The 25,108-nt window shown below is 47.1% G+C and overlaps 1 protein-coding gene across 2 annotated transcripts; it reads left to right on the forward strand.

The window, feature by feature from the left end:
* The first annotated feature begins 1,857 nt into the window (after positions 1 to 1,857).
* Positions 1,858 to 24,896, forward strand: homer2 (homer scaffold protein 2). Of its 2 annotated transcripts, none has more exons than XM_047041741.1 (9): positions 1,858 to 2,055; positions 9,264 to 9,420; positions 14,866 to 14,997; positions 15,543 to 15,635; positions 16,715 to 16,857; positions 17,698 to 17,854; positions 18,437 to 18,547; positions 20,544 to 20,624; positions 22,910 to 24,896. In XM_047041741.1, coding segments are annotated over exons 1-9 (1,065 nt in total). In that variant the 5' UTR covers positions 1,858 to 2,053; the 3' UTR covers positions 23,099 to 24,896. The 2 variants fall into 2 exon arrangements, with proteins under 2 accessions (XP_046897697.1, XP_046897696.1); XM_047041740.1 differs by lacking the exon at positions 1,858 to 2,055 and adding an exon at positions 2,322 to 2,749.
* The last annotated feature ends 212 nt before the right edge of the window (positions 24,897 to 25,108 follow it).

Genomic DNA, 25,108 nt, shown 5'->3' on the forward strand with positions numbered 1-25,108 from the left:
AATACTGAAATTGTATAGTTGTGTACAACTATACAAGAGTATTTTTAATTGATAACATGTTTTTTTTCGGGGAGGGGGGGGGTCTGGACTGCTGTAAGACTGCATTTTCCCCTTAAGCCTTCCTTAGTATCTATACGTATGTAAACTGTAGGGGTTTAACTTTATACTATATGTCAATATGCATGTACTGTGTATATAGTACTAATCCAATCCTACAGGTCTATGTACACAAGATCCTAGTGCAATTCCACAGATAAATGTGTATCTATACTGTAGGGTCCTTACCCTGTACATGAGTTTAGTACATCTCACTGGCTCAGCACATTTTGATGTTTTAAGTCATTTTCATGGTTTTATTTTTCTCAAGTTGATGAATGAAATACAAAAAAGTGACACTCCTGGCTTACAGTAAAATAACTTGGGATGTAAGAAAATAGATCAAGTCTGACTGACAGCCTTTTCTGTCATATACAATGATTCAGATTTAATGTATGTCACATCCAGCCCCGCTGGACACGACAGAGATAAACAACTAGACATCAGTATAAAAACTATACACTCAAATCATGATGCATACCTTGCCTCTCCTACATTGATGAGTTTATCAAAACATTTGCAGGGACTTTCCCACACATAGAAATACCATTGAATCGTGGATGGCAACAGTTACTATGATGACCATCTACTCGAAGTATGATTGAGTTTTGACCGTGTAGATGTATACAGCAACTTCACCACACGGTCAAAAATCTCTGTCAAGTTTAGTAGCGGTCATGATGTGGTCTCTGGTTAGGTGAGTTGAATTGCTGGTTATAGCTGTGAGATCCTGGTGGATACCCACTTCCCTGCCCTCGACCCCCATGATGGTCTCTGTCCTCCGAGCGCTGGTGCCCGCGATTCTCCCCCCCCCAGCCTCTGTCCCTGTCCCGGTCCCTGTCCCCCCCCCAGCCTCGACCTCCTCCCCAGCCTCTGTCCCTGTCCCCTCCCCAGCCTCGACCTCCCCCCCAGCCCCTGCCCTGGTCTCGGCGGCCTCGATCCTGATACCTGGAGGGGAAAAAGAGAGAAAACACATTAACGTTATCTGATGAGATGTGACAGTGAGTGAAGCGCTGGTGGGAATGTAAGGCGTCTTTGATGTGTAAGGCACATGCATGTGTCATGTGACAATTTTGTGAGTTGTGTTTTTCACTAAATTGGCCTACCTGTTGTCTCGCCCTCGTGAATGTCCGGCTCCGCGACCCCTCCAGTCCTCTACCAAAGGAGGCGGGGTGTCTGGTCGACTCAGGTACGCCTGATACTCGTGGTCTTCAGAAGTAAACCGGCGGGCAAACATCTCCTCGTAGTTTGGCGTAGCGCTAATATCCGTCATTCTACAAACAGAAAATGCGGTAGTTGCATTAGCTAACTATATTGTTAACAAACTAGTTTACAGAGGTTGGTTGAATCTATCCAATTCATTGTACAAGTTGAGCTATTATTAGCTAGCTTTCTAATAATAGTTAACGATCATTAATGCTAAATGGCATTACTACGTAAATGCCAAGCAAACGTAATACGCAGCCTAGCTAGATAGTGCTTCTGACAAGTGTAATTTCAGTGTATTTGTTGTTAGCTATAGTAAAGAAACATGTACATAGGTAGGCTACAGGATTACCTGATAATAGATGTTGCTAGATCTAGCAGAAAGCTACTTCGATTAAAGGAATCCAGTCCAGTGTTGACAGTTGCGTTACATCGAAAAGGTACCTACGAATGTAGACTACTTGTAAATAGTTCCGGGATGCTCACGCCCCGTAATTATTGAATGATTGTGACACTGAAGTTTTGCAAGTCGGCGTTGAACATAGCACCGTCAGACTACTTCAGAATTGAAGTTCAGACAGTGATATTTTGCAGTTGGCTTTAATTTAAACAATTCATTCCGAGCTATAGCTCACTGCCAGAGGAAGTGAGCGTCCCCAGGGTTAGTGAGTTTGGTCAGGTTGTATAATATAGCCTACGGCCCGTGACACCCCACAGCCAGAACGAGCGTGGTCTTCAAATTTAAAGTAACATGTAAGTGCAACTCGATTAAATAGATTATTAGCATTTTGACATCAAAGCCCTAAAAGAAGATTCACGCGTATTTTTGCTGTGGTTTCATGTATTTTGCATGCCTGTTTTATTAGTTTATCGAAAATATGCAACGTAGAATCTATTTCTGAACACCTTTCCTTGCCCTTGTTATCATGAAGAAACCCCTGCTTTTGAATGTGAAACAGCATGTGGGAGGTTGGAGATGAGGGCAGGGGAAGCCGCTCAGTGTCGCTGCGGCACAGATCTCCAGCCTGATGAAACAAAATCCCATAGGCGAGAGGGCGAGCGCGCAGACAACTCCAGCGCAGCACGCAGGGAAATGCGAAGCACTGTAACTTAATTTCTAACGCAGCATTTTTTATTTATTTCACGGCTGAAGGAATACCCAGAAAGTGGGATTTCATGTCTCGTGATCTAAAGAAAAACTTACTGAAATTACAAGTGGCTTTAAGATCACAAGAGAAAGCTTGAAAACCCTGTGTGATCGAGTTCATGAAGAAGTGTACTCATATTTCAGGTCTCGCTTAGACTGTTAGCGCGGAGACAAGAATGGACTAGTCGAACCCTTAATTTGAACAGTGGATCTAATTTCATTAGAAGTGTGTTAACCATTCATTTAATATTTCATACGTCCATAAACTGAAGGATTGTTCCAAAAGTCCGCAGCAATGGGGTAAGTAATCCGCGAGACGCGCGTGCCCTTTGTATCTTAGTGCATGTAATGACACCTGCGCTGTAGTTAGTTTCATAGTGAGCTATTGACACAATTTCTTGATCTATCGGGACATTTATTTATTTATTTAGTATATTAAGATGTACTCGTTCTTGTATTTCGGCAGGGAACCGTTCTTGTGCGTTCAATAGGCGACAGGCTAGGTAATGTGACGATAAAGCAACTGTCAAACCACTATAAATGACAACCTTTTGCCAAAAATCTGCGTCTAGTCCCCTCAATTATTTAATAATTAGCAAGTTGTCAAACAGTTTCGCATTTCCTCAATAATTCATGTTCTTGTCAGTATTATTTAATGCCTTAAAATAATCTAATATTATGAATGGAAAGTGCTTGTAATCAGCATTCGCATTTTTTCCTCAATTTATGATTTTGTTGAGTAAACATACAAATCATTTTAGAATAAATTGAACGTGAGATGAAGATGGGGTGATTTGTAGCCATTGCTATTTAAAGACTAGGCAGGTACCTCGCGCTCCCCACGCGCTGTGGGAATGTAGGTGCCACAGTCAGTGCCCACGCACGATAGCTCCGTGCAAAGCAACGACAGGGAGAGAGCGAGTGTGTGTGTGTGTGTAAGTTTGTAGAATTGCAGAATGTGTATAAGTATGTAACAGAGAGGAGTCGCAACATCTTTCAAACAGATGATGTACTGCAGGGTGCATTCCCATATGAATTGGATGGTATGTCCCAACCCTATTGAATTTGATAGTATCTTACCTTCTTAAGGCGATGTATAATATTTACTGTGATATACTTAGACCTAGAAGACAGTGGAGGGAAAATAATTTGAATGTATAGAATGTGGCCGTACTATCAGTTTGCGCCTGGTGTTCCGTCACAAACACAGGATGTAAGACTGAAGAACATGCCAGGGGAACAGAGGAAGAAGCCCGTTTTTCCATGATCAGTTGACAGAGCCTTGGCATGTACTGTGTTAAACCAGTTCAACAGACAGGGTCCTTCGCTTTAGCTACGACGCTAACTCGCCTAACAGGTTGTAGCAGTAGGGCCTACTGTCTTGCAAAACACCAAGGGTTATTGAAACTAGTCAGTGCCAACAAAAACATTTTTCCTCTCCAGCACACACACTGCCCTTCTCTCTGAGTTTCGCCTGTCCATCCATATGCTGAGGTTACCTGAAGTGTATATTTTTATGTAGAATTGTGATTATTGTTTGCGGTCTTCCATGGAAATGATGACATTCACAAAATAAAGCAATTGTGTTGAATCATTCACAGGTACAATAGTTCTGACAGATTAAATATAAAATGCAGTATAAAGTTGCCAACCCAAACTCAACATATAATCCAGTATAGCATATAGTATGGAATCCTATACATATTCCAGTATATAGTGATCAGACCCTATCCTTGAGGCTGTTTTCCAGAATGTAGTTATAGATTAACTATGTTCTCTCTCTCTCTCTCTCTCTCTCTCTCTCTCTCTCTCTCTCTCTCTCTCTCTCTCTCTCTCTCTCTCTCTCTCTCTCTCTCTCTCTCTCTCTCTCTCTCTCTCTGTAACTCTCTCTGTATCTCTCTCTCTTGAACATTCCATTGCCCTCACTTTGTCCAAAGGGGGTCATTCATTGATTGCTGAATAGTTACATACAGTTGCAAATTAGTTGGTCAGACGCTCAACCTTGACCTATGAAATGGCAGCAGAGGTTAGCCATACATTGTAAAAAAAAGAACAAGGGACTTTTTTACTGTTCAGAAGAACGTTCCGCGGCCTTCCTTAAATCCTGCAAACTGCAGCACTTGATCGCTCGAAGCCCAGAGCGATCAAGCCCAGAGAAATAGAGAGAGAGAGAGACAGTTAGAAGGAGGGAGGGAGGGAGAGAGCGCTATTTAAAGTAAACCCTGCTGAGGAGGCAGGTCCCACCCAGGGTTAAATGGTAATCTTCAGCCCAGAGAGTGACAGTTCAAGACTTACAGTCATTGATTAGGCTGTGTGACGCAACGTGGTGTTAGGATTCCTTGACAGCTCGAGGTACAGTAGGAGAGGATTGGAGGGCAAAGGTCGTTGATCTTCTGTCGGGGAGCCAGTCGAGGGATAAGGACGTTGTGTCCGGGTCGTTGCGGAGCAGTAAGACTTAAGGATGGGTAAATGAGAGGGGACAGGCTGATTGGGCGTCTTTTCACCAGATGGGTTAGGGCTAGGGAGCCATCTGCCGTGGCTCTGCGACGGGATGATGTCCTCCCCTACCCTGCCCTTCTCCTCAGTTCTCCTGTCATCAGGAATTGTCGGAATCCGTTCTGAGAGGACCGACTCTACATTTATGAATGTCCTCTGATGTTTTGTTGCTAAGAATTTGCCCCCCTCCCACCCTCCTCCCATGCCCCCCACCATCACCCAGCCCCTGGTACTGTGCTCATTCTGACGGGGATAACTGCCCAGACTTCCTAATAGAGCTGGATCCAGCCCTTGGCAGGTGTAGTGGAGCAGAGTCTCAAGGCAGTGCTGACAGATGAACTGTATTCATCAGAGTTATGAGCTTTCATCTAATTAATTAAGAGTGAGACTTGTGCTTTGCTTCATAGGTGCACAGATGAGCGCTTCCTTGGCTGCACTAGTGCAAATCTGTTTCATTTTTCATTTCGGCTGTGTCTTGAGTTTCCAAATATATGCACTTTGTGACCCAGATTCACGGGTTGTTCGCGGGCCTTTTCCAGAGCAGATTTGGGATAAAATGTTCTTTTGTTCGCTTTTTCTTTGGAGTAGCTGCACACTGAAGCTCTCTCTCTCTGTGCTGTTATCAGAAACGGATACAAAAACAAAAAGCTGACACACTTCCAGGCTCTGCTCTTCTAGAGAAGCTCTCTTCTAGAGAAGCTCTCTTCTAGAAAAGCTCTCTTCTAGAAAAGCTCTCTTCTAGAGAAGCCTGTGTCATCTGAACATACGGCAGCATAGAAGGTCAGATTTGCTGATTTACTCTGGCTTGATTCGGACATTCACATCTCAGGTCCAGGTTATGGGTTTAAAAGACTTCCTCAATGCAAACTGGCCTGTGTGTGTGTGTGCGCACACACCTGCCTGTAAGTACACATAGCTATTGTCAGAGTGGGTCACTAGCAGGTATAGCAGCATTTCTGGCTGATTCCCTGTCAGGAATGTGAGGAGTGTTCCAGACCATTCTGGCCGGCCTGGAGGTGTACCCAGGGGGTTGCTGACTGGATGGAAGTTTTGACCACAACTGGGGCCGACCATGTGGGGGTGGGGGGTGCATCAAACTGTATAAACCTTGTCAGAGGATGTGTCACTTCTCCTATACAGACTGGCAGACGAACGCCAACGCAGGTTAGATAGACAAACTGGTTCCGAGAGGGGTGTGGATCAAGAAGGACTGGAGAGGTTTCAGCTCTGGAATCCAGACGGGGTTGTTTACTCACTCTTTCCTGAGAAGGAAAGAAGAGCAAACTTGGCATCTTTTTTCATAAAGAATCATAATCGTGGGATAGAGCTCTCTACAGAGGGAATGTGGATGCTCTGGCTGTATGTTGTGTGTGTGTATGTACTGAAGGATGACTGCAGGGTTTAATCCTGCTTGATTTAAAAGGGGTGGAACAGTCTTCCCGAAGCAGGAAGATCCTCTGGTATTAACCCAGCATCTAGACTTCCCACGTTGAGGAAAATGCCTCATAGGTAGAACCGGGGAGGGGAGAGCAGTCGACAGATATCTGAAGGGCTTGAGAGAGTAAAACGTAGTCAGGCTTAGTCATACATTGCATCACCACCTTCGTCCTCTGAAAACATGCCTGGATTTTGCCTGATGCAGACTTGAGCTCCACATCCATGCATCTATCTGCAAGTGCTTCGATACTTCACTCCACACACCATCTCTGGTGACAGTAATGATGTTGTTTCTATCCACGGTCACGGTGTACTAGAATTACTGGTACAATGAAGTCAGAGACACAGTCAGAGACAGCCAGAGACACAGCCAGAGACACAGTTAGAGACAGCCAGAGACAGCCAGAGACACAGTCAGAGACGCAGCCAGAGACACAGTCAGAGACACAGCCAGAGACACAGCCAGAGACGCAGCCAGAGACACAGCCAGAGACATAACCAGAGACACAGTCAGAGACACAGCCAGAGACACAGCCAGAGACACAGCCAGAGACACAGCCAGAGACATAACCAGAGACACAGCCTGAGACACAGCCAGAGACACAGCCAGAGACATAACCAGAGACACAGCCAGAGACACAGCCAGAGACATAACCAGAGACACCGCCAGAGACACAGCCAGAGACACAGCCTGAGACACAGCCAGAGACACAGCCAGAGACATAACCAGAGACATAACCAGAGACACAGCCAGAGACACAGCCAGAGACACAGCCAGAGACACAGCCTGAGACGCATGTCTTAAAGGTGCTTTATGAGGTAAGCCTGGTGGTACCTTCTGGAAAGAAAGCAGACTGAGACTAGACTGAGTCAGCCCTGGTTTACACACTCTCTCACCTGTAAATTATTCAAGACTGTCAGGTGGTAGTAAGTTTAAACATCCCTGAATCATTTGAATGACATCAAAGTGTGACTTCATCAACTTTAAGGTGTGTGTGTGTGTGCGTACGTGTCTGTGTGTGTGTGTGTTCGAACATGACCTTTCTCCTCCCCTTCCTGCCGGTGTGTACACACTACAACTGGCTCTAGACATAGTTAATGCAAAGGTCAGTCTCCATGAGGGTGTGTTTGTGTGGGAGTGTGTGTCTGTGTTGCTTTGTGTGTAAAACAACAGTGACCTGAGTAAAGGCTATTATCAGATCAGGATTGAGATTAGGATTATCGGGGACAGTGAATTTATTACGGTGGATTTAATTTCTTGTTGGGCCATAATCCTAGTGACGGGCCCTGTGTTATTACGGCTATTTGCTGTTGCTGTTATTAGCCTGTGTGGAGAGAGAGTCCGAATGGAAATATGATCTAGGGACTAGAAGGATAGAGTGGGAGTTTTAGAAAGAGCGGATAGGAGGAGGAAGATGGGAAGAAAGTTAGAGAGATAAAGAGAACAGGAAAACATGATTCTCTGGTCTGATTCCAAATCAGCTCTCAGTACCTGTTATCTGAACCAGTGCAGTTGACAGACTTTCATTATTTCTCTAGCTCTGTATTTGTTTCTGTGTGTTTTAGTTTCCGACTGGGAAACAGCGTGTGTAAAGCGTGGGAAAGCCAAGGGGAGGGGCAGCAATGCCACACTAATTTGTCTGACTGAGATCATAAAACTTTTAACAGGCAGCCTAATTCTGCTCTTTCATCCTCCGAGCATGTTTTCTCCACAGCTGTGGGATTGAGAAGCCTCCGTTTTTCTGCTTTCCTGAAATACTGCACGGTTGGGAGGCAGATCAAACAGACACAATGCTGTTATTTTTGAGGCGCGTCTTTCTGTTAGCTCACAACGTTTGAGAAAATGGAGAATTCCCCCCTGGCAGGGACGTGGCCCTGGACTGAGCTGTGTTCCTGCCTGGTCATGCCTACGAGCTGTGCAATGGGCTGGAATGGCCTCAGGTTGCCACCACTGGTTTTGAGTGTTTAGCATATTCTATTTACCGAAACACACACATACAAACATACACACACACACACACACACACACATACACACACACACACAGTTATTTCAGTTGATGTGAGAGGGAGAAGCTTTTGATCCCAGAGACCCAGGTTGTGGACAGAGACCGTGACGATTTGGAGGAGATAAACAAACTCTTCACAAACACAGTTTGGCAGCCATATTGAGTCTGTGTGTAATTGAGTTACTGGGGCTGCAACTCTGTCTCATGACTTCCTGAGGTTTACATCCCTACTGATCAGCCACGTCGCACAGCACAGCTGAGAAGCAGCCCAGGTTTGTGTGCTATTTGCCATCGTCATGGAATTGCTTAAATGACGTCTACAGTAAATATCTTCTACTGTGATGATTCAATTGACTGTTCACTGCTGGGCTCATTGACAGTTTTACACTAGTCAAGTCATGGTGCCTACTGGTGTGGCAGCTGGCCAGCTATCAGAGTGTCCTCGGGTCACCTGAGAGGAGCTGCTGTGTGTGTGTGTGTCGAGTACTGTTCACCTGAGAGGAGTGGTGTATGTTTCTCTGTGTGTGTGTGTGTGTGTGTGTTGTTGTCCTTTCTGCTGAGAAAGGCCAGGAGGTGCTGATGTGATAATGGCTAGGGGTTGCTATGGGGGATTACAGTTAGTGTTACCTTAACACCCGCCCCTAAGAGGGGAGGGGTGACAGAACCTAGTATCCCAGGAGACAGCCCAAGAATAGGCAGGATGTGATGTCACATGACAGCTGTTATGTGAGGTAGGGACATTATGGAAGCTACAGCTGTAAGTGCTTGTTTCAGCATGTATGTGGAAGATCCTTCGAAGATCTGAACTTCCTCTTACTCCCTTCTTCTGTCTCTTCCTCCTCCTCCTCCTTCCCTCTCTCGTCTGTTACCCAGGGAGCAGCCGATCTTCACCACCAGGGCTCATGTCTTCCAGATCGACCCGACCACCAAGAAGAACTGGGTTCCGGCCAGCAAGCAGGCAGTCACCGTGTCGTACTTCTATGACAGCACGCGCAACAGCTACAGGATCATCAGCGTGGATGGATCCAAGGTAAATTCAGTTAGTCAGTCAGTCAGTAATAAACTGATTGCTGTGAAGAATAGAACCGTCTGACTTAAGTTTCCTGTCGGTCAGCGATAACGTGATACAGTGTGTGTTTCTGCAGTGCTTCTGTGACAGCGGTTAGGTGTGAAAGTCTCCTGGTGGGTGTGTGCTCTCTGAGTAATGTCAAAGGAAGGTGTGTGTGTGCATGCGTGGATGTGTATGTGTGTGATGGGGAGGGGGGGGGGCTGTAAAGGGCAACTCCAGGAGCCCCCTCCCCCTGTGACATACTTCCAACTCCGCCACATTTTCAATCACAAGTGCAACCTTGGCTGGTGAATCATGCCCACACGCTACAAACACACCCACGCACAGTGCACCCTCTCACCCCTGCCCTGTGCACCACCGCCATCCATATTAGGGGTCGGCTCTGCATTAGTTCTTGTTGCCTCAACAGAGTGAAACCCACGGAGCAACATTATGCAGAGATTAAATGGAACATGCACTGCTTGATACTGTGTGTGTGTGTGCTCTGGATGAGAGCGTCTGCAAAATGACTAAATGTAGATGTGGGCGTGTTTGTGCACACTTTATGTATAGGCATGTGTCTGTCAGTCTGTCTCTCAGTTAGCTAGATTACCCGTTTCCATGGCGATTGGAGTTTCTTTGGCAGAGCTGTGTGATAGCAGTGAGGTCCTTGTGTCATCTAGACTGGGTTATCACCTTCACGGGGCCACTCAAGTTTGATGAGATGAGACTGCTATTCATTGTTTAATGAGAAGGTCTTCACGATGGTCTCTACAGACCAGCTTCAGTCCTCAGATGGCCTTTGTGACGTGTGTCGGAATGAGACACATCTGAAAGGGCTCAGTTCTAACATCCGTTCTCTTTTATTACGAAGTCTGTTTCCTCAGTGCCTCTCCCTAGCCTTGCTTCTCCTTGTCTTCCCTGCCTCTCTTGTCCACCCTGCCTCTCATCTCCAATGCCTTTCCTCTCCTCCTCCCCCTGCCTCTCCCAGCCCTGGCTGTGTACCATGTTGAGGTTCTGTCAGAGTATATAATCCTTCTGCGCATGGATGCCTGTCTACTTCAGCTAATCTGTCCTGTAGACTACATCCACTCCTCTTCTCCTTTACTCATCCCCTATTCTTCTCTCTCCTCTACCCTTTTCTCTCTCTTTTCCCCAAAGGGGAAGACTAGTGTCGTTCAGCAAAGTTCAATGTTTTGGGTCTCTATAGGATCAGAAGGTAGAATTAAAGAGAGCTCATCTGATTCATCCCCATCGTGCTTATTCCATTCATTGGAAGGTGCAGGATGTCCATGGGTTGCTTGGACTTACATGGTTAGATCTTTACCTGCCGAAACATGAAATGTAGAGACATACAGACTGTACTGTATACCTGCAGAGAGACAGACTGTATATACCTGCAGAGAGACAGACTGTACTGTATATACCTGCAGAGAGACAGACTGTATATACCTGCAGAGAGACAGACTGTATACCTGCAGAGAGACAGACTGTACTGTATACCTGCAGAGAGACAGACTGTATATACCTGCAGAGAGACAGACTGTATACCTGCAGAGAGACAGACTGTACTGTATACCTGCAGAGAGACAGACTGTATATACCTGCAGAGAGACAGACTGTATATACCTGCAGAGAGACAGACTGTACTGTATACCTGCAGAGAGACAGACTGTATATACCTGCAGAGAGACAGACTGTATACACCTGCAGAGAGACAGACTGTATATACCTGCAGAGAGACAGACTGTATACCTGCAGAGAGACAGACTGTACTGTATACCTGCAGAGAGACAGACTGTATATACCTGCAGAGAGACAGACTGTACTGTATACCTGCAGAGAGACAGACTGTATATACCTGCAGAGAGACAGACTGTATACCTGCAGAGAGACAGACTGTATACCTGCAGAGAGACAGACTGTATATACCTGCAGAGAGACAGACTGTATATACCTGCAGAGAGACAGACTGTACTGTATACCTGCAGAGAGACAGACTGTATATACCTGCAGAGAGACAGACTGTATATACCTGCAGAGAGACAGACTGTACTGTATACCTGCAGAGAGACAGACTGTATATACCTGCAGAGAGACAGACTGTATATACCTGCAGAGAGACAGACTGTACTGTATACCTGCAGAGAGACAGACTGTATATACCTGCAGAGAGACAGACTGTATATACCTGCAGAGAGACAGACTGTACTGTATACCTGCAGAGAGACAGACTGTATATACCTGCAGAGAGACAGACTGTACTGTATACCTGCAGAGAGACAGACTGTATATACCTGCAGAGAGACAGACTGTATATACCTGCAGAGAGACAGACTGTATATACCTGCAGAGACACATTGTGGACTCGGCTGTAGCGCTGAGTTATGATTGGTTGGCATTTCCCTTCTTAACCCCCAACAAACTATCATAATTCACAACCAATATAAATATCACAACTGATCTCAAAACCCTTTGGCACGTCACCTCACATTATAAATGCCTCCCACTGACAAATAATTACACGCTTTAATCTGTTTGTGTTTGTGGGGGCTGAACCCTCCACAGTGTGTGTTGGGTAGACCTTGGTGCAGTGTAGGATAGTTCCAGGTAGTCATTTGCGACCTGCTGACTCATCGACCCTAGCCTTACCCAATATTACAGATCTGTGTGTTTAAAACCAAACCCCTGGTGCCTGTGCAGGGAAAGAGTCCCTCTGCTGTAAATATTGTGTGTACATCCTCTTCTCCTCTTTGGCTGTGTGCTGGCCTTCAGCTCCCACGCTGCGTTCTCTCTCCAATCCTGCCGAGCCTGCAGCTTCTGTGTGGTCAGCTGACACTGTCACTGCCCTCCTAGGAGGACAGGAAGTATCCCATAATCCCCCCCCAATAGGTGCCCCCACGTTGACCCCCAGCCTCATGCCCAGTCCAGCCCTGCGCCAGCCTGCAGCCATGCCACCCGATACCCACCTGTTCACCTCCCAGGAGCCCCTGTCACTCACGCAGGCCCTGGGTGTGAGCCAGGGGCTGTGCTGGTCCGGCACCAGCATCTGGTCCAAGCTTTCAACGGCGTACAGCAGGAGTAATAGATGAGTGTACTGTATCTTTTCCTTGATTCTTCTCCTTTCATCACTCCATCCATCCATATGGTGGGGAGGAGCTGGGTTTGAGTCATCTGGGTTTGAATGCTGCATGGTGTGTGGGGTAATCCGTATCATAGGCTAGGAACAGTACTATCTGGGTGTCTGAAACCAGCTTATATGGGAACATCAACAAGGGATGACTTTCAGATCAGTGTCTTATGGCACTGTCACATGATAGATGATGCATTATGGGTCACCAAATCGTGGAGGCTCATTACTCACCTCAAGCTTCACGTTAGAGTATTTTGCTAACCAAATAAAACTGAAACATTCTCACCAACAACTCTTGTTTACAGTACACACACCAGAGGCACACTGGTGTGTGTAGTACACACACACCCTCCCAGACTCCGCCGCTGTTTGGACTGAAGGACTGACGGGGACAGAGAGAGAGTTGTGGACAGAGGCACCAAAAGACAACTTTGATGGATTAGTTTTAGTGGTATGATGTGGATTATACAGTATTTCTCACTGAGGATAATTCCATTACAGAGCGCATGACAGGGAGAGATCAAACCAGGACAAACCTGGTTTGTCTTCTGTCATCCCTCCCTCCCCCCCCCCCCCCTCCCTCCCTCCCTCCCTCCCTCCCTCCCTCCCTCCCTCCCTCCCTCCCTCCCTCCCACCCTCCCTCCCTCCCTCTCAATGATTATTAACATTATTTGAATTATTAAGTGTGTGAAAGCCTCTCATGCATCAAAGAAGACTGCCCGATGCTGACTGTAAGGTTGGGACTTACCTGAACCAGAGAGAGGCCTTTGTTCCAGGGTCTTATTTACATGTACATGCCTTTATTATCCAGGACAACCTTACCTAGGAGAGTGGGACCCTGGTCTGTTCCCCAATGATTTCCCTGTTCACATCAAGTTGATTTTCATGGAAAAGCTGTGAAACAGTCATTATATCCTAGGTACAGTATTTAACTAAGATGTGTGACTGGCGAGACGCTGTACTGCTGTGTTCTCGGTTCTGTGGCGACGAGCCGGTGTGACAGTGCCGTGAGAGGTGTGAAGGTTCCAGTGCTCTGGAGAGAGGCAGTGGGAGTGGTAGACAGTTAGACAGCCAAGGAAGAGGGGGGGGCCTGCCGAGTGTAGAAGAGGGTGAGAAAGAGAGAGGGAAAGAGACGCGGGTGGTGAGACAGAAGCAGAGGACAGAAGAGAATGCCAGTGATTCCAACTCTCCTCACCCTGACTGCACCCTGATTCAAAGCATTTTTTTGTAGCTGTGAGATGAGATGCATGGTCATGTCTTCATCTTCTCACTGTCCCAAACTTTTCATGGGGTCATTAGTGCTGCTTTGGTGTCCCCTGCCAAGGCCTGTGTGTGCATGTGAGGTAGGGGTAATGTGTGTGTGTGTGAGAGTTAGGGGTAATGTGTGTGTGTGTGTGTGAGGTAGGGGTAATGTGTGTGTGTATCTGTACAGCTTTGAGAAGGACCTATTTTCAGACATGGATCTTTGGTCCCCTCAGGGAACAAGAGGTAGTGACTCTAGGAGCAAAGAAACAAACTAATTGTGTTGCGATTACTCTCCTCATCTGAAGATTAAGCAGATGCCTTAAACTACCCTCTTACCTTCGGTTGTTCAGTTCTGTTTTGTTTTCATTATGGAAATGTTGTTTTTTCGTCTTAGAAGTTAACTAGAGAGACAGAGTGTTTACTTATTTTAGGACAGATTCTATAATTTAAGCAATCAATCATCATGTTTTTTTCCATATTCATCTTTATTATATAGAGACAGTTGTATTGTAATTATTATTATAGTTGTGTCATAGTGTTGATGTGATGCAAGTGTGACAGCCTGTCTTTAACTTTAGTTGTGAACATCCTCCTGGTCTCTGAGTCTCTGTGTCTTTGTTCGAATAAATGATAGGCTAGCTCTGAAAACGTCATCATCCCTGAATGCAAAGTTATCTTATCCATCCGTAGAAAAGAAGCAAAAAAGTTTCAAAAAAGTGAAACCTTTTTGTGTCATGTTGTGTGTGTGTGTGTGTGTGTGTGTTGAAAAAAGTTTTGGTAAAAACAAAACGAGAATAGAGACATTCCTGATCACCATGGCCATAATGATGAAGATATTCGAACTTGTTAGTGTCAAAAAGGATTCCTGGTGGATGCGTCTACAGTGTATTTTTGTATTAATCTGAGTGTAGTCAGTCTTTTCAAACATGAGTATCTGTTCTACTTGAGTGAAGGATGTGTGTACTTTTGCCATCTGTGGTCAGTCAATAAAAAATAGGTTTGAGCAAATCCCACAGGCAGGTAGGTAGTGACATGTGTCTCCTTGACAGGTGATCATCAACAGCACCATCACCCCCAACATGACCTTCACCAAGACCTCCCAGAAATTTGGCCAATGGGCTGACAGCAGAGCCAACACCGTGTTTGGCCTAGGGTTCGCCTCTGAGCAGCAGCTAGCAAAGGTCAGTCTCCTCTCTCCCCTCATCCATACTCATCCCTCTCTCTCCTCTCTCCCCTCATCCATACTCACCCCTCTCCTCTCTTCACCCTCCCCTCATCCATACTCACCCCTCTCCTCTCTTCACTCTCCCCTCATCCATACTCAGCCCTCTCCTCTCTCCCCTCATCCCTCTTCTCTCTCCGTCCTTTTGACCACCCCTGAAGACCAGTGACCAGTGTTAATGTTTTGCTTCACGTGTTGTGACTCTGTGTATAAATATGATACCGTCGTCGGTAAACATGACAGTCGCAATCATGACAGTCGCAATCATGGGGTTTTAACCAAAAAACGATAAATAAGATGTTTTGTTTACTGAATGCCATGAGCTCTGTTTCCCCCCTCTAGTTGGAAATTGAATCCATTTCTACAGCTGTGTCGGAGCCCATCACGTCTAAATCAGTTCCCTCATTCTCTCGAGTTCACAGCACAGTAATTACCATCATGGCTCCGCACATACTGTTTATTCTTCTCTGACTGACGACGGCTTGTCCCGCTCTCTTCCCTCAGTTTGCTGAGAAGTTCCAGGAAGTGAAAGAGGCGGCCCAGGTGGCGAGAGACAAGTCTCAGGAGAAGATGGAGACGTCGAGTAACCACTCCCAGGTAGCCTGGCACCCTCCTCACCAGTCCTGTCTGTGAGCCACTCCCTGGTAGCCTGGTAACCAGGTAGCCTGGCACCCAGGTAGCCTGGCACCCAGGTAGCCTGACACCCAGGTAGCCTGGCAACCAGGTAGCCTGGCACCCAGGTAGCCTGACACCCAGGTAGCCTGGCAACCAGGTAGCCTGGAACCCAGGTAGCCTGGCAACCAGGTAGCCTGGCACCCTCCTCACAAGTCCTGTCTGGGAGTCATTCGCAGATTCTGCAGGAGCTGGAGACACATCACATTTATTACAAAATACATTTGAATCATCCAGCAGACGCTTTCATCTAACGCAACGTACACATGTACATAAGCAAAGTACAACTGATGAGAGAGGTAAAAGGAGAGATGGAGGGTCTGGAACCCGACAGACGCGGAGCCAGAAGAGTTACGGCTAGATAGATTCTGTTTATTGCTGACATTGGAACGGACAACGTTAATTGATCGGCCGTCACACTCTCCTGCTCCATCCTGCTAATCTCCTCAGATGAATAGAGCTCTATGTTGACATATTAGGTCAGTTTAACAGTTTAATCCCATACACACAGCCCTGCTGAGTAGAGGAGGAGGAGGAGGAGGAGGAGAGGGGGGTGGGGGGTTGCTTAGTGCCATCCTACGGGTGAGTCCAGATGGCAGCTTCTGACTGCTCCGTGGAGCAGAAAGCTGCTCTGCCACATGACATGATGTAGGCTGGCACCAGTCCCCCCCTCACCTCTCTCCTGACGTAGCTGATGTGTGAGGGGGGGCTGCTGCTGTCCACAGGGGGCAGCAGGAGGGGGGTTACCTGTTCTCCTGACCAGGCGGGCTGAGACCACCTGTCCGCTCACTGAGAAATACGGAGGTCCAAGCTGTTTAAGGAGGGGAGGAATGAAGGGAAAAACGAGAGGATACCTAGCTTTACTGTGTTCATCCTGTGTTTACTGTAACCTGAGGGGATTTGCAATGTATTTACTATGTGCACCACCCCCATTCCTCACCCCTCCCACTCACCCTCACCCCCCATCACCACCCCCCTCCACCCCTCCACCCTCCCCCCCTCAGGAGTCCGGTGGTCGTGACACCCCTTCATCCAACCAGGCATCCAGCATCAACGGGACGGACGATGAGAAGATCTGCTTCACAGGGCCTGAACCCGCCCAGCTGAAGAGTGAGAACGAGCGCCTGAAAACAGCGGTGGAGCAAAGGTACCCTGAAGACATTATATTGCTGTTACTGTACACCTGGGACAGTTACACTGCTGTTACTGTACATCTGGGATAGTAACACTGCTGTTACTGTCCACCTGGGATAGTTACACTGCTGTCACTGTCCGCCTGGGACATTAAACTACTCTTAAGGGACTGATTCAATGAATTAATTAACCAAACTAAAACTTGAATTTACATATTTATGAACTGGGCCTGCCATTATAGCTTCACTTGGGTATATTTAGAGAATACGGCATCCATCTTTGCGTGAGAAGCAACTGCCCAACAACTGAGTCAGACTCTAGAGTCCTGCTCCTCCCCGCTGCACATCAGCATTTGCCGGAGCAAACTTGTGCCCATCCATGCACACAGATCATCCATGCACACAGATCATTGATGCATAGTGAATCCACATCAGCACCATTCGTCCTCAGCTGCAGTGACATGCACACCTGAAGGAAGATGTGGAGAAGCTTTCAGACACAAACACACCTCATCATGTCCCTTTAGGGTTGGAACCTGTCCCCATGATCTTTGACCTGTGGTTTAGGGTCAGCCCTGTCCTGTGTCTTTAGTCATATGGGTTGGAATAAGACTAACCCTATGACTTATATCCGAGGTTGAAGCCCGTGGGTAGTGTAGCTTTTAGACGTGTGGTCTAGTCCCACTCACCCCCCCCCCCCTCTCTCTCTGTCTCTCTCTTTCTCCCTCTCTCTCTCTCTCTCTCTCTCTCTCTCTCTCTCTCTCTCTCTCTCTCTCTCTCTCTCTCTGTGTCCCTCTCTCTCTCCCCCCCCCCTCTCTCTCTCTAACTCTCTTCCTCCTCCTCGTCCTGTCCAGTAACACCAACGCCAAGAAGTGGGAGACGGAGCTGCAGACTCTGCGGGAGAACAACGCCCGTCTGGTGGACGCCCTGCAGGAGTCCTCCGCCAACGTGGAGAGCTGGAAGAAACAGCTGAGCACCTGCAAGGAGGAGAGCGACACGCTCCGGGAGAAGGTGACGGCAGATCCTCCCTCCCCCCCTCCCTCCTCCCCCACCCTCCCCATGTCCCTGGGGCAAGACCAGGGTGGCTCACTGTTGTTGATGGCTGTCTGACCAGGGGCTGAGCCTCCTCAGCCTCCGCTGGATGGAGGCTGGTTGGATCTCAGCAACACTGAGGGCTGCGTTTAGCTGGCCACACATCCTTCAGTAGCCAGGGATAACTTTTTAATTTGTTCGCGAATACCAGAAATGTGTGAGTATTTTTACAGCTGGATTCTGGGACTGCAGGAGATAGAATAGGCGCTTTTGTGCGTGTTTCCATAGTTGTCCAGCATCCATAGATCAGCGACATTCCTGCCACCAGTCCTATCTGCAGAACTCCTGCCAGCTCCTCTATAAATAGACCCATTTCAGTTTCATAATCAATGTAGGCTGATGCCAACTCTGGACTGGGGGAAAAAAGGAGATCCATATTTCTATTGTTCTCTCATGGACGGATTGTTAAAGATTGGCATACTGTATGTATGCAAATTAATACTGTCAAATAAGTGCTGTCACCTGTGCTGACCCACGTGGTCCTGTTTTCTGCTGGAGTAGATAGCTGAGTTGGAGGCTCAGTGCAACGAGGCCAGTGCGGAGAAGGAGAGGAATTCGAAGCTGGCTGTTCGGGTTCAGGAGCTGGAGGTCGAGCTGCAGGACAAAGAGCAGGTGAGAGAACCAAACCGTAATCAAACACACTCACATCACCCTCACAGCCGCTCTCCCCCCTGGCTCCACCCAGGTGTTCATTAAGGGTATTGGAGCTGTCAGAATGGATAATCAGGGAAGCAGGTGTTACACCCTTGTTCTATATGTCACACGCTGCGTGTGAAGAAGTTAGATTTCTCAGTCTGACTCAAGCTTTAAGGGACCAAGTCACGTAGCCCCGGGCAGGGTTGAGGATTTTTCCAGGAGACAGGAAGAGTCTCTTTTCTTCAGAGGAAGGTGATCGGTATTGTTGTGGGACCCTTTCATGTCACAGAGGCTCTTTATGGATTAGCGCTCTCTGAGCCTCCAGTCAGCTAAACCCAGACATTTATACGACCTTCTGGGACATTCTGTCTCGTTGCTTTATGGTAGTTTGTCTCATATGATTTATGCCATCATAAGTTCAGTTCCCCATTGGTCCTCAAACCTGCAGTTCCCCCTAACCTGCAGGGTGTGTGGATGGATTCTGACTCTGACTTAATGAATCTGTCCGGATTTTTCAGACCACATAAATCTTGTATTTGTCTGAGTTTTGTCAACACTTTATTATATCAAACAGAAAAGGAATCATAGTTATAAGCTCAGCTGTTATGACTGTCCTATGTCCCTGGCATCCCAGCACACTAATCAATGGGCCATGTTTTCCAGTCTGTGGGCGTCAGGGTGGTGTGATGAGGGTATGGAGGCCTGGTGGGGACACACCTCCTTTTCTTAATGGCTAAATGTTGTTTCTGCCTGCAGACAAATGTGTCATTAGCATTGACTGTCCTCTTATGTCTCTATCTCTCTCCACTCTCTGTCTTTGTCTCTCTCTCTCTGTCTCTCTCTGTGTCTCTCTCTTCTCTCTTTCTTGCCTAGGGTTGAATTGGAGAAAAATACATATTAGATAAACTACATAACTATATGTGTGTCTATACACACATATATATATGTGTATATATATATAGAAACTGTTTCTTATTTTATATACATTGTAAAAGTGAAGTGGTTGGGATGTTATTTAAATTCTTCATCCTGAATCTCTAGACTGTAAAATGGGGCAGTGTGCATTTCCCCTGCTAGTGAAATGAGATTTCCCAGAGCACAGTGCACCCCTATACCTTGGAGTCCAATCATCTAGACAGCCACAGATGAGAATCGCTCACAACCTGTCGTCCTGGTCACGGCCAAATACAAACACCGTTCAACATTAAAAACATGAATTATTAAGCCTCCTCCGTGAAGCTGACATCCAGCTCTGGCTGTGACCTGACTCTGACTGTGGGACACTTCAAAAAGATGAGCAATTAGTGCTTTGCTAACGGTGCTTCAGCTAATGGGAGGGGGAGGGGGGAGGGGGGAGGGGAGGGGAGGGGAGGGGAGGGGAGGGGAGGGGAGGGGAGGGAGGGAGGGAGGGGAGGGAGGGAGGGGAGGGAGGGGAGGGAGAGGGGAGGGAGGAGGGGAGGGAGGGGGGAGGGGAGGGGAGGGGAGGGGAGGGAGGGAGGGAGGGGAGGGAGGGGAGGAGGGGAGGGAGGGGGGGAGGGGAGGGGAGGGAGGGGAGGGAGGGGGAGGGGAGGGGAGGGGGGGAGGGGGGAGGGGGGAGGGAGGGAGGAGAGGGAGGGGGGGAGGGGGAGGGGAGGGGAGGGGAGGGGAGGGGAGGGGAGGGAGGGAGGGAGGGAGGGAGGGGGAGGGAGGGAGGGAGGGAGGGAGGGAGGGAGGGAGGGAGGGAGGGAGGGAGGGGAGGGGAGGGGAGGGGAGGGAGGGGGATCCTCTGGGGCTTTGATGTGTACGTTTGAAGGGCAGCCCCCTTGGACAGGCTCATCATTAGTTGAACGTGCTGCATGTGCAGTGTTCCCAGAAACGCCATTACCATTTCTGTATTTCACGTGCTTGCTGTTTTGTACCTCCTGATACTGTAAGCATGTCTACCCTGGGGACGTTCCAGTGTGGATTTATGAGTCTCGAATGTGTTTCACAGGAACTGGAGAACCTGAGGAAGCAAGCTGAGATCATCCCCCAGCTAATGGCTGAGTGTGAGAGCATCACAGAGAAATTACAGGTGCTGTTCAAATATATAACTCTAACCGCTAACTTACTGACCCTAACCCTACCCACTCCTTGATCCCAACCTCTCATTTACTGACCCTTACCTCAACTACTCCCCTACTTCACCAAGCCTAACCCTACCTACTGCCCAAACCCTAATCCCTATCTAAACCCTAATCTTCAGATCAGAGGTCTTCAACCCTGGTCCTCAGGGACCCCCTGTCCTGCACGTTTTAGATGTTTCCCTGCTCCAACACACCTGATTCAAATGAATGGGTTGTTATCTAGTTAGAAGGCAGAAGCCTGTTAAGAACCATTCATTTGAATCAGGTGTGTTGGACCAGGGAAACATCTAAAACATGCAGGACGAGGGTTGAAGACCTCTGTTTTAGGTTATGACAGCCTTTAGCGCAGTAGAACTGACTTCTTAGAATGTTTCCTTTTGGCTGAGCTCAATGGCATCACTCAGGAGCAGTCAGGCACACCAAAGGACATTCTTAAGTGCAGAAGTAGGAGAACTTGATTGCTATACTCTGCCTCAGGCCGGAGACAAACTCCACACACACACGAAACTCACACCCAACACACATACACACTCACACATGCCAAACACACACCCAACCACACACATCTTTCATCCGGCTCCATGTTTATAATTGTCTTTCTTGTCGTGTGTATTAATACAGTTCACTGTGTGATGTTTTAATGAGAGGACTGAGTGGTGTTAAAGAGCAGATGGAAATGATCAGCACAGTTGAAAGGTGTTCTCTGTCTTCACATAAATCGCAGCTTTGTTATAATAGGGATCGTTTTAATTACTGCTCGATCTGGCTTATTCCTCTCGAATGTTAAGAGTTAATCATTAGCTAATCATTGGACTGATAAGATATGGTGTACGAGAGTCTTAAACAGGCTTGGGATTCCACTGTTGACAGGAACCCTGAAACCATAGTGATTCACATGCCGGATCTTCCTCCTTTCTACCCGGCAACAGGGAACACCTGTTCTTGTCCGCCTGTTTGAACCCAGTCACACGTCACACTCTCTCGGCGGTGGCGGCTCAACCCGTATGGCCAGTCAGCCTGCAGTCCTCACAGTCAGGCTGCCTGTGAGGGGAATGCTATCAACAGTGATACTGGCATCCTTCTGGAGTGCCATGGGAGCAGCATCGATAGTGACTCAGGCCCCTCTTCCTGAAGTGTAACTGGAGCGGTATCGATAGTGGCGTTGGCTTCCTTCTGTGGTGTGATGGGAACAGTATCGATAGTGACGCTGGCCTCCTTCTGTTTCTATCTGACTCATAGAGTGAGAATTCATTACCCAGGCTGTCATACTTGAGTGCTACACAGGCAGGATATGGGTGGACAGAGAACCAATGTTAGTAGAAGTTCTTCAGCTTTAATCTGCCCTGGTTGCCAGATATACCATCTCTCTGTTTCAGCCAACTGCATGATATTAACAGCCTTGGCTAAGACGGACTCTGGCAACCGTGCCATGGTGTTTCACAGAGAGCAGTGGGAACTAAAACCAACAATGGCATACCTCAAATACCTTCCCTTTATCCACAGTACCCTAGAGGAACACCAGCCAGCCAACAGCCACAGGGGTAGTCGGGAGCTGATGAAACAGCCCTTATATTTCAGTAGGATTTAATATTTAATAGTATGGCACATCAGAATGATCAGCGTTCATCACAGGTGGTGATTACCATAAATAGCTGTTACCATGGCGATTACGCATCAAACAACCGTCTTGACTGCTCCGTCGTCGTACGCACGCTTATCCTCTATTCTATCAAATCTGCATCTATGTTTCCAGTTGGGACCTCTATTTAAAGGGGGGCACTGTGGTCAGATTACAGGAGTCAGCTGCCAGAATGCCACCAGCCGTGGCATTTAAAGCTCCTATTTTAGCCCCCTCCCTGCAATGGCATCCCTGGGATCAGTCCTCCCGTCTCCTCGTCTCCCGGCCTGTCTCGCAGCAGCATGCTAATGTCTCTCCCCAACATGACGGGGGTGTCGTATTTGACCACCTCATGTCGTTCTTTATGTTTCGCTGTAATGTGATTCTGGTTCTGCTGCGTCAGTGATTCTGGTTTCACTGTGTCTCTTACACAGTGATTCTTACAGCCCCTTACCATTAGTTAGACTTTGTACCATTAGTACAGTTAAACTGTTCACCAGTATTCCAAGATTTTTTGATCCCTATATGTTGAATGTATGCACCTTCCTTCCTTGTCTGTGCAAACTTTCATAGCGATTAAAGCCCTTTCTGATTCTGATTCTTGTCTCGTCCCAGGCCGCCGAGCTGAAGAACAAGGACCTAGACGAGCGGATGGAAGGTCTCTCTGGGGAGATCGAGGACAGCCAACAGAAGCAGGGGAACATGAAGGGAGAACTGAAGAAGTTCATGGACATCCTGGATGGAAAGATCGATGAGCTGCATGAGTTCAGACAGGGTCTGTCCAAGCTAGGGGTGGAGAACTGAAGGGTTCTGAGGCAGAGGACTGGAAGTGTGACGGAGGTTAGATACAGATATGGAGGATTTTCCAAAGTCTTCAGGGCAGAACACTGTGGCACTCGATCCCCCAAAGTGATGTCCACACAGAACAATCAGCTATAAACAAAAACTCAACAAAACGGAAGGGTGGAAGGGAAATAAGGTTGGATTGAGATAGGAAGAGCACAGGAGCGAGGGGAGGGGAGATATGTGTCCTGTGTCCGCATTCTGGGAGAGAGTCACACTCACTGTTTACTGAGCCGTCTCTGGGGGTGGGGGTGGGGCTGGGGGCGGAGCTTCTACAACAGGTGGAGGGTTCTTGGATTCTATCAATGTATTCCAGCAGGCTGCCAGAGTTCCGAACTGGCAGTTTGATGTTGGTGAGGGCATAAGGGGCTTTAAAAGGGCTAACGTGAAAAATCCGAAATGGCGACATCCAGTTCAGCAACAGTAAAAGTAATAATGATCCATGTTAATCCCGATGGCCACTTCATGAGAACTGATGTATCTTTTTAAAAGAGTCTACTTACTAATACTTCATGTTTCATCTCAGGTGTGTTTGAAGACGGTTTTGTTCTTGTTTGGTTAATATGCACACACGACACACGGCCGAGTCACAAAGTGCCTCTGGGCAGGACGGCTCGCTACGCACCCGCCTGGCTAGGAGATACGGCCTGGATCGTCACCATAGTAACTGACTTTCTTTGAGAGAAAAAAAAACTAAAAAGATTTATGGATTTTCTTTGGTAAACAACAGCATGAAAACATCTGGGCTAAAGTAACATGAAGGAACAATGAATTTTAGGCAGGAGGCCTGTTGATCTGGGCCGACACGCACTTACTATGAATGAGATGACAAATAGTCGTTTCTAATAGCTAGGGTAAAGGAAATTGCAAACATTGCCTGCTAGGTGGTTTGTGCATCCAGAACATCATTTTCCGTGATGGAAGCAGTTGTACACAGAAACATCACCCCCCAAAAACTATGCTAGTAACCCCATCTGTTAGGAGTGCTGTGTTCTTAAGGATTTTGCATGATTTTGGTTTTTTTGTGAGCAAAGTATGTCTTTAAACGTGTTGTCCCTGTTGGATGTGCTTCCCACACAACTTAAGTCTCTGTTGGTGATTTCTGTATCTGAGGGGAATGTTTTTGCTGCTGGAAAGAAAGATAACGTGAAGATGTATGTCATACACGACTACTGACGGGCCTTCAATACAACACTGAAATTCTATATTTTGTTAATGTTTTGATTTGTTTGTCGGTGCCTATTGACTTGTCAACTAGTCTTTCTAGTTTTGATCCACTTATATGAACAACATTACCTTAACCTGTGTTTTTCTCCAAGTACTATATATTACATACATTCAAACTTTATGGCCTCAATACTTTTATAAAAGATTATTTTGGGTGATTGGTGGTGTGATAGTTTGTTTTAAGATGTGGAGTCTACCAGTTAAGAATGCAGCACTGTTAGCTGTATTTGAATTTCAATCTTTCACTTGTATCAAAGGGACGTTTAGTGGAATATTTATGGAAAACGCTATCATGCTGTAATTGTATATTTTCTATCCCAGTTTGATGAGAAATGTTTTGAAAGGGGATGTCTACCAATGGATTGTCTCTGTTTCCTAATGCCCCATCAAATAAGAACTTCCATGAGGTTTGCAGGAACCTAACTATAGACCTGAAACTTCCTGTCATCGTTTTGACTCCTCCCCTTTTGTGACCACTGTTCAATATTGTACAATATAGAATTGACAACTGTTGAAATATAGTTTAATTACAGTGTGTGGTCTGTGTCCTTTTGTCACTATATAGCGATGACATGAGCACGCACAGTGCTCTGTATGGATTCTGTCACAGGGATGCTGAGTAGGTCAAGGCAGTTTCCCTCCTCTTAGACCCCGCTCAGTACTGCCTCCAGAGAAGATGGTCGTGGGTGGAAAGTTCTGGGTTTGGGTTGGGGGATGTGTCTCAATCATAGGAAGAGAGCTTGT

The sequence above is a fragment of the Hypomesus transpacificus genome, chromosome 19 (assembly GCF_021917145.1).
Source record: "Hypomesus transpacificus isolate Combined female chromosome 19, fHypTra1, whole genome shotgun sequence".
Classification (NCBI taxonomy): Eukaryota; Metazoa; Chordata; class Actinopteri; order Osmeriformes; family Osmeridae; genus Hypomesus; species Hypomesus transpacificus.